Source organism: Mus musculus, chromosome 10 (genome assembly GCF_000001635.26).
Source record: "Mus musculus strain C57BL/6J chromosome 10, GRCm38.p6 C57BL/6J".
NCBI lineage: Eukaryota > Metazoa > Chordata > Mammalia > Rodentia > Muridae > Mus > Mus musculus.
This window is the reverse complement of record NC_000076.6, coordinates 117,677,036-117,687,375: the sequence shown is the minus strand read 5'-3', so window position 1 is coordinate 117,687,375 and position 10,340 is coordinate 117,677,036. Positions and strand designations below refer to the sequence as shown.

Here is a 10,340-nt window from a genome sequence, read left to right as displayed (position 1 = left end):
AACAGTAGTGGAAAGAGACAACATTCACTATATGAATATTCTTTATTGATAATCAGATAATGTAAATAAAATAAGCTCAGAGGTAGTCATGGTCCCTCCCAAGCAAACGTTGTAATCTTAGATAATCTGAGAATTTATTTATTTTTCTGTGTAGCCCTGGCTGTCTTGGAACTCACTGTGTAGACCAGGCAGGCTGGATTTGAACTCAGAGTCCCCTCTGCCTCTGCCTCTGGAGTACTGGGATTAAAGGCGTGGTCCAGCACTGCCACCACTCAACCTGGGCACCTTTAATAGCTTCTGCTTCTGTGCTTTTAATGGCAGGAATCACTTAGAAGCTTGTTAAACAAAAACCCGCATGAAGTCTCTCGCACAGAGCTGTGGGTTGGCTTGTGAGCTTAAGGTTTGATTAAACGGCCTGTGAGACACAGTACAGCATCTTATTAGTGATGCAAGTCTAGAACAAACTCGGTGAAGAATCTGTTGTAGGCACCAAGAACCCGATGCTCTTCACCTAATCCAGCATCATTCTCTCCCGTACCTGAGGTCACCAGGAAGGCAGAATTGAGCTCACAAACCTTCACTAGATGCCCCCTCCGAGACTGAGAATGAAACTCCTGTTGCAATAGGAAAATAAGTGTGCTATATGGCTTTGTATATTTTTCCTAGAAACAGATACGTCTCAACCCAGCTTCAGCTCATACATTGGAAAGCAGATCTGATGTTAATACCATTTTAGTACAGGCAGAGTCTGAGAAAACTGGGACTGTTTTTGCTTGTTTGAAACGGGGGTTTTTCTGCGTAGCCCTGGCGGTCCCAGAACTCTGTAGAAAAGACTGGCCTTGAACTCACAGAGATCCACCTGCCTCTGCTGCCTGGGTGCTAGGATTTTACCATCTCAATTCAAAAATGGGCACGCATGTAAACTAGGCACTTTGTGAAAGTTTCCTTGAAAAGGACGTGGTTTTTGGTAACCAGCATTTCCGTTTTCAGGTCACCTTTAGTAAGGTATATTGCTTTCAAAACAGTTACAGACCCAAGTATTCCTTCTGCTTTCTCTACCTGGCAGAGGGCAACAGAATAATTTCCTGGTTATGTTTTGTCTTGGGGGTAGTTAATGGAGATTAGACCCAAGCCTTTGCATATGCTAAGTACACTGTCACTGAGCTACACCCCTCACCCTGTTTTAGTGATTTTTACACTGGGTTTTGATATATATTTCTGATTTAAGTAATGTAACCTGAATATGGACACAGCGGACCAGGTCTGTAATAGCTACTCCAGCGTCTACGGCAGGCAGATCCAAAGCCAGTTTGGCTTACTATGAGTTCCAAGTGCAGGCTACACAGCTTAGTGAAATGCTGTGTCTGAACAAAAAGTAACAAAATAAAGACGTAGCTGTGGCTCAATGGCCCTGTGCAAAGCCCTGGCACAGTCTCTGGTAAGACACGGGCACTTGCAAGTTGTTTCAGTACCAAGTCTCCGGTTAGGCCCATGAGCAGCTCAGCGAACAGCTCATTTCCTTTCACGGAATCTTAGGAAAGGGTCAACCAGTCAGAACTCAGAACACCAGCTGATGGCGAACCAAGTTTGCTCTTACATATCTTACTGGTTTTGCTTTTCTAAGATGGCTAGTCCAGGCTAGCCTTGAGCTGTGTCGATCTTGCCTCAGCCTCCCAAGCGCTGGGATAATAGTTCACCACCACACCTGGCTTCGTCTTATATATATACTTCAAATGTAATATACCCAGATCCCTTTTTGAACTATTAATACGCGCCTTCTGGGATATAAGTTAATGCTTATTTAAATAAAATGATCAAGATACTCATGCTATTTCCAAATTTAGAAGCGGTTAAAAAGCTATGCAGACTATTGATATTAAAATATAGATTAGGTTTGGCACCAAGAAAGGGCACCAGGGTGCCCACGTATCTCTTTAGAGTCTCAAGCCTTCATCGCCTGTCAAACCCCGCATGTTCTTACTTCCTGTGGGAAATGCATGTCACTTAGAAACCTGCACCTCGGAGTTACTGTTAATGTTCCTGTTTGATATTTATCCTTTTTTTTTTCTTTTAATTTATTTACTTTTGAGACAGGGTCTGTCTGTGTAAACGAAGACATCCGCCCACCTCTGCCTTCTGAGTGTTGGGATTAAAGGTGTGCGCCAACACGCCCAGCTTTCTCTTCTTCTAATGTTAGAATAAAGTTACTTTTACAGGGGACACTTTACTTCGAACTGTAAGAATTTGTTTTCTGGTCTAGAAGGCAGATTGGCTAACAGCTAATGCCTTTCCCTCAAGCCTCACAGCTCACCCATTTGCATTTATCTTTGGATTTTGTTCTTTGACATACACGTGAAAAGTGTGTATGTGTGTGTGTGTGTACTAGTAAGCTGAATGTTGCCAAACATAAAACGCATTTACACAAAATTACTCAGATCCTTAGCGTTCTGGAAAGGTCTGTAGCGGTAGCTGAGACACTTCCCCATCCATTTATTTCCTGTTTTTTGGCTAGACTCTGAGAAATTATTTCTCAAGCAGATCCTTGTCTTAAAGAGCTCATGGCGTGCTAGAGAAGGCCAGCACAGAGCAGTTCCACACCACGATGCTGTAAAGTCACTAGTCAAAGGAACTTCTTTGAAGGATCGGCCTTGAACTTGACCACCTGGAACTCCATGGGCTTCCCCGTTGAAGACGATGCTTGGAATTCTTCCTTTTAAAAAATTTATTTATTTTACGTGTATGACTACATGGTTGCTGTCTTCAGACACACCAGAAGGCAGCCTCGGATCCCATTACAGATGGCTGTGAGCCACCATGTGGTGGCTGGGAATTGACCTCAGGACCTCTGGAAGAGCAGTCAGTGCTCTTAACCCCCCATGGAATGGAGTTTTACTGAGCAGGAAACAAGACGTGACACAATCAGAATCCAGACCTGGGACCGAGAGCACTTACTGTGTTGTGTTTAGGGAGCAGGAGAGCTTTGGGCAGCCCAGCTCCCCAGGTTCTGTGTGGAAGACGGACTTGGCGAAAATACCCATGAGCAGCAGCTGGGTCAGCGGCGGAGGGACGCTAACTGGCCTGGAGAGGCTGTATACAGCAGCTTCCAGTGACTGGATATGGGAATCGAACAGCCTTGCATGGCGTCTCAACAGTCAACCGGATGAACTGCAGTTCCTAGGCATCGTAGTCAGGTGGGTGTGTCTGGTGAGCAGCTGGAGTTGCATCTGAGGCTCAGGCAAGGGACTGGGGTTATACAGGAGGGGTCATCTTCGTAGGACTGTGGCATCAGGTGCAGGGGGCAAGGGCAAAGGCACGGGAGACAGAGGCCACTGCATCTGTACCCACATCAGACATGTTTGTCCATTTTCTCTCATTTGGCCTTAGACCATTGGCAAGAGTAAATGCTCTTAGTCCCGTTATCTAGAAATTTCTTCCTTTGGGGAGAACCACTTATAGACAATATCAGCTCTCTACAAATAACACGAAAGGTCGTAACACAGCAAGTGACCAGAAAGTGCCCGTCCTTGCGGCTCTGATCCACGTGGCTCTCCGTAGACAAATTGTTTTTCTTGTAGGGATATCTGTTTTGCTTCTGAACTTTCTTACAAGTGTTTGGGACTCCTTCGGGGTGGCGTTTGTGTGGGCAGCATGAGCTAAGCAGTGACCTCCACTTTATCCAGACTGAAGATGGATTTGGTCGTTACAGGTCGCTCTAGGCCAGGTTTGGAAACATCCGGTTTTCTTCTTAAGGAAAACAGTGGAGTCTGTCCCAATCGCAGTCCCACAGGAGGGAGGGTTGCCATAACCGGGAGTAACCAATCCCTGATTCCCGGAAGTCGAGTTTCACACCTTGCTTTATTTAAAAAATACGTACAAAAGAGTCATGAAAAACACGCCCAGACTAGGCTTTGTGGCAGCCGAGTGGCTTGGCATGAATTTGTACAGCGGAATCATCGGGCACGAAGGATTGGATACGGAGATGGAATCCGGCTGCCATCGCAGCGGGAGGTGAAAATCCTTTTTAAGAGCACTGAAGGGCTGGGATTTCCCTGGAATAGTAAGCTTCGTGAGGTAGGAGTCGTGTCCAGGGACTGTAACCTGAGAAGGAACAAGAAACAATTACTTGAGTGATTTCAGATGGGTGTGAGGTCCACGCAGAAGACAGATCTCCACCCCTTTGAGCGGTGCATGCGTGGCTTGAAAGCGGTCCACGCCTCCGGGGCTATAGCGCCCGGAAAGTTGCCAGTGTTTCTTGATGTAGGCCTTTGGTGCAAATGCTACCAAGAATTACAAAATGAAGTAAGAACAGAGAGGGGGTTCAGCATCTAGTGAAGGAAAAGACTAAATGGAGGAAGCCACGACTGATTCTGCCACGGTCATTTTCAGTGTGCCGGGGTAAAGGTGCTTTTTTTGGACCAAGCCTAGAGTATCCTTATTGGATATCAAGATTGTGAGTAGATTCTTCCTTCAACTTACTCCCATTCTCCTTGCCACTGACCTAAGGTGTATAACTCTACTTCACTCCCCACCCCTCCTTTTTAAAAAGAAAGAAAGAAACAAAACAAAACCAAACCCAAAACCTTGCACAAGAGCGGTTTTTTTGCCTGCACGTGTCTACCACTTGCATGCAGTGCTTACAGAGGCCAGAAGAGGGCAACAGATTTCCTAGAACTGGAGTCGCGGATGGTCAGTTGTGAGCCACCCGGTGGATTCCAGAACTTCAACCCAGACCTTCGGAGCCCTTCTACCACTTTCTTTTAAAACTTTTAATTGTGCCAGGCGGTGGTGGCGCATGCCTTTAAGCCCAGCACTTGGGAGGCTGAGACAGGCGGATTTCTGAGATCGAGGCCAGCCTGGCCTACAAAGTGAGTTCCAGGACAGCCAGGACTATACAGAGAAACCCTGTTTTGAAAAAACAAACAAACAAACAAAACCCCCAAAACCAAAACCAAAACCAAACAACTTTCAATTGTTTTAAAAACTAGTTTTGTTCTTGTGAATCTTCAGGTAGGTTGCGATTGCTCTTGGAGTTGCTACATAGACCAGGTTGACCTCAAACTCACTGGGTCCACCTGCCTCTGGGCAGTGCTGGCATTCAGGGCTTCCTTTTGAGCACTTTATATATTCTAGAAACTCATCTCTTAATGGAGAAGTCATTTGCAGATCTTTTTCCCCAGGTCTGAAGACACAGGGACAATCTGCTCTTGGCTCCTTTGCCATGCTTCCTGGTTCGTTTTTCTTTGTCTATCTTAATTTTGTGCCTTTGGGGCTCTATCTAAAAAAAACCCATCGCTTTACATAAATGGCTTGAAGTGTTTCCATTGTTTTCAAGCACGCACACACACACACACACACACACACACACACACACACACACACACAATTTATACCTAGGAGAAGCTCAAACATCTGCATCTGCAGCTGTGGCCAGGAGAAGTGAATGGTAGGTCTGGAGCCACCCGGTAGCTCTGTTCCTGGAGCTGGGGGACCCAGCTGGCACCACCTGTCTAAGTTCCTGATTGACAGGTAGGACTGAGGGGCTGTCTTGCTACAGTGCCAATGCTGTGGTTGGCAGGGACTCCCCTAGATCTCGTGGGGGCAGACTGAGACAGCAGCGGGGCTTGTGGCATGCCACATGGTAGCAGGGGGGGGGGGCTGTCTTTTCTTCAGTAAAATGTGCTCTGGACCAAGGCTTCAGCCAGAGTCCAAGATGGCTGACAGCTCCTATGCCAAGATGGTGTTTGGCAGTGGCTATGGAAGGGCAAGGAAAATGACAAAGAAAAGCCACTTTCAGAAGAGCTCTCTAGATTGGATTTAAAGCTTGGGATTCCTCATTCATGGTTCCCTGCCACACTGGTGCTTGCTGGCATCTCCCATCGTCCTCAGTTCACAGGCAGGCCTGGGTGCCAGGGCTGAAGCTGCTGAGTGTTTCTCTCTTTCCTCTGGGGTCATTTCCAGGCACACCTTTGTGCATCTTCCTAATTCCCCCTCTTTCGCTCCTACCATGTGGTGTCTGCTTAGCTGCCCTGACTTCTCTGGCAGGGCTACCTGTAAGGCACCTTGGCTTACACTGGCTTCCTCCTGGGCTGATTGATTAGGTTATCCGTGTGTGTGTGTGTGTGTGTGTGTGTGTGTGTGTGTGTGTGTGTACGCGTTAGAATAGCCGTCTTGAGCTGGGGATGGTTCACTGGGTGAAAGCGCTTGCCCAGCAAGCCCGACATGATTCAGTCTCTAGAATGTATGCTGGAAGGAGCAAACTGCCCTCAAAGCTGCTTACCAACTTCTCCAAGTGTGCTATAGCCCACAGATGCGTACATAATTGAGAAAACATGGTAGGTGCTTGGTTAGGAAAACATATGACTTTCCTCCCGGAGACAGTGTTTCTCTGTATAGCCCTGGCTGTCCTGGAACTAACTCTGTAGACCAGGCTGGCCTTGAACTCAGATCTGCCTGCCTCCGCCTCCCGAGTGCTGGGGTCAAAGGCACATGCCACTGAGATGCCAAAGCTTTGAAATTCAGACTCCATTTTAGAAAACCTGACCTAAGTGTGAACTCAGGTAGACCAACAGGCTGGTATCTAATAGCATTAGTTTCCAAGTTGCCCCCCAACAGAACCTGAGCCTAGCTCCCGTCTCTAGTCTAATCCCCAACAAGAGCAGAGTTTCCAGGTTACACCCTCAACAGGACCAGTGTCTCCAGGCTATTTCCCCAACAAATCTGCACCCCCAAGTTACAAGCCTACCCTCTGCCTAACGACCACCAATGCAGAGGGGAGCAGAAGTTAAGTCTATGATAGACTCCCAGCACCAGCCAATCATGTTAAAGGCCACAGGAGCTTTCCAATGAGATGCTTGCACATGTACTCCCTGCTTGCTGCTTACTATAAAGCCTTGACCCATAGACATTCTGGGCTCCCCACCACCACCACCAAAACTGTCCTGCCCTGCGTAATGGTGGTGCGTTGGGGGATGGGCGGGAGGGTTGTTCGAACAGAATAAAGACCCTGGTGAGTTGCACCAGATTGGCTCCTGTGTGTGTTTTGGGGGATCACTAACATTTCCCTGGCGCAACACCATCACTGCGAGACTATATGTGATTCCCCCTCATTGGTTTGTTTCTGCCTTCCACTCCTCTCCTATTGCAGGCCTGATGTTAACCTTGCCTTCCAAGCCTTGCTGTCCTCATGGTTAGATTTCCCACTTAGCGTTGGCCACCCCAGGTGGGCACTGTGCATTTTATAAAATACCGGGCTTTGCTCACTTACATTGATCACGTAGGACCCGGGCAGCAGAAGCAGATAGTATTCTCCAAGCTTGTTGGTTCTAAACGGGCAGATATGCTTTCTGTCTTGGACTTCCACGATTACATTCGGTAATGGAGCTCCACTCTGATCGAACACTTGACCCTTTACCCCTGCAAGGCACAAAGAAAATGAAATATACATGCCATATTTCCAGTCAGTGAGACAGTTCTGGAAGTCCGAGGATCTAGGTTCGATCCTTAGAGTCCACAGTGGAAGGAGAGAAGAGACTCCCTAAAAGGCTGTCCCCTGTCCTTCTCATGTGTCCTGGCACAATAATAATACAATTTACAAGATTTACAACTAAATAACACGTTTTACGGCACATGAAAGACATTTCCTTTATGGATTTAAGAAACACACCCCTTGTATTACCTGCCTTAACAGCGCTCACGAAAGGAGGGTCATTTTGATGCCTGTAGACCACAGTTGAGCTACAAGCCTGATTTATAGCCAAAATTGCTGGCTATAGGCTATTCAGTGTATATCAAAATGGAAGGTCAGAAATGAATAATCCCTTCCTGTTACTTCCGGGTTGTTTATTTGATCATTAAACTGTACTGAACGCATGATGATGGTGGATTCCTTAGAAACCTGAACAAAAATGATTAACTTAAAAGACAGTTGTCAATATATAAGGGTTTCAAAGGTTTGTCTTCACACTAGACAAGCTAAGTGGGGAGCAAAATTATAACAACAGTGTTACATGTCTTATTATTAGCAAAAGCAGCCAATGTTTATTGAGCAATTAATATGTTCCAGTCTGTATACTGAGGGCTTTGGGTGTATGTTCTCAATGAATCTTTACATCAACTCTACAAGATGACAATGTTATCAGAGTTTCATAGGGCGGAGGTGGCACTAAGTGGTAGAATTACTGTTTAGCACTAAGCACCATAAACACAGCCCTGGGTTCCTGGGTTCAGTCCCCAAGACTGCAAAACAAAATAAACGATTGCAAATGTGAAGGATAAGGCTTTGGGTGACTAAAATAACTTTCTTCTTCTCTTCTCTTCCTCCTCCTCCTCTTCCTCCTCCCCCTTTTTGATGGGTCAAGGTCAAATCCATGCCTTAAATAACCTTAATTTTTCAGCCAACTACATAGCCAGATTTGAGATCCATGGAGGCAGTCTCTGGAATCCACACTAAAGCATTGTATTAGACTTGCCCACTTCAAGACTTCAATGTTCACAGCGCTGGGGATTGAACCTAGGGCTTCCTACATCCCAAGAAATGCTCTCCCCTAAACTGCATCAGTCACAATTCCAATTTGTTCCCTCCAGTGACAAACTGGACTATCTGAAGGTAACTTATTTATGCCCAATGACACGAATGAAAAAAAAACCCAAACCAAACCAAAACCCAATGGTAACAATGTCCAAATAGCTACACTCAGCCATTATTCATCATGAAAGAAAAACACCAGGCACATGATAAATAGTGTCCTCTGACAAAGACTGAGAGGAAAGGTGAAGGTTTTGATATTAGTAACAAAGTAGCGTTATCTCACCTCACACAAGAGTCTCTATCTCAACTATTACACAACCCCTGACCTAGATGGCCCCCTGGTGCCTTTCGGGTTCAATTCCTGGCTCCTTTGCTCTGGAGTGGGTTATCAAAGGCGAAGTTTCCTCTCCACTTTATCTACGGAGGTCAACTCTGCAAAATTATCTCCCTGTCATTTTTTCCCCTCCTTTTATCTTTTTTGTTCAAAGTCTCATTGATATTTGTCCTTACGTGTATTCAGGGGTTGAAGTCAGACACTAAAAAGAGACCAGTTGACCCACAGGCTCAGAAAGAGCTGCTATAGCAGGAGAGAAAAAGCCAGTATTGGAAACGAACTCAGAAATCTACCTGCCTCTGTCTCCCAAGTGCTGGGATTAAAGACATGAGCCACCCCTGCCTGGCTTCCCACCCAGTTTCTTAGGCCAGTTTGCTTAGGTATCTGAGGGTGGTGAGCCCTCAGCCTCAAGGCTGAGATCCGCCTTAGAGAGCGGGGAAAGCAGGGGCGGCACTGAAACCTTTGTGCTTTGCTTCCTAGAGATGAGACAAGCTACCTGGGCCTCAGAATCTAAAGATCCTCTTTCCAACGCACACTGAGAACATCCTCTAACACAGCCCATAATACTACAGAGCCCAAGTTTAGACTGAATTCTTCTGTGAGTCCCAGTAGCCCCTCCGGAGCCATAGAGCAGGCTGGCGTGCAGCAGGGCAGAACTCTTACTCCAACTTCCGATCATACTGACGTTTAACACTTTTGTGAGCTTTCAAAACAGGACACCAGCCTAAGAGCTTGACGCCTACACCGGCTTCTGTCCTTCAGGCAAAGAAAGGCCCGCGTGCTACATCAGAGGTTTCTCTTTCCCACAGAGGGCAGGTCTGAGCCTTTCAGATGAGTCACCATCTTAGACACACAAACTTCCTAGCACTTGGTGAACTCTTTCAATGAATGAACAGCGTGGCAGAGACCAGGGAGTGTCTATATAGGAGCATTTGCCCTCATCACCTACAGACAGTTCTCTCTGACATCATCACCTACAGACAGTTCTCTCTAACATCATCACCTACAGACAGTTCTCTCTGACATCATCACCTACAGAGACAGTTCTCTCTGACATCATCACCTACAGAGACAGTTCTCTCTGACATCATCACCTACAGAGACAGTTCTCTCTGACATCATCACCTACAGACAGTTCTCTCTGACATCATCACCTACAGAGACAGTTCTCTCTGACATCATCACCTACAGAGACAGTTCTCTCTGACAGCAGGCAGGGCACTAATGTGGAGCAAGACTTTCTAATAAGTAGCAACAACCACATCAGTATTTTGAAATAGTTTCTTTTTTTTTTTTTAAAGTCAGAAAAAAATATTCCTGTCTTAAACCACAAGGGGGCAGGATTGACGTGCTAATAAACCTACTGTTATCTGAGTTCTCAGCAGATTACAGGGACAGGCGGGTGGAAAAATATTCTTGATACGGCCTAATTAAATGGACTCATAAACTCAATATACCATTGCCAACGATGCTTATGCT

At 46.2% G+C, this 10,340-nt stretch overlaps 1 protein-coding gene across 2 annotated transcripts in view; it reads right to left on the bottom strand.

The window, feature by feature from the left end:
* Positions 1-23: 23 nt before the first annotated feature.
* Positions 24-10,340, bottom strand: part of Cpm (carboxypeptidase M) — a 57,853-nt gene continuing 47,536 nt past the window's right edge. For both annotated transcript variants that reach the window (NM_027468.1, XM_006514090.3), the window contains 2 exons: positions 7,265-7,413; positions 24-4,098 (listed from right to left, as the gene is read on the bottom strand). In NM_027468.1, the coding sequence (NP_081744.1) occupies positions 3,856-4,098; positions 7,265-7,413 (392 nt within the window). In that variant the 3' untranslated portion in view covers positions 24-3,855. The remainder of the gene's footprint in view (positions 4,099-7,264; positions 7,414-10,340) is intronic.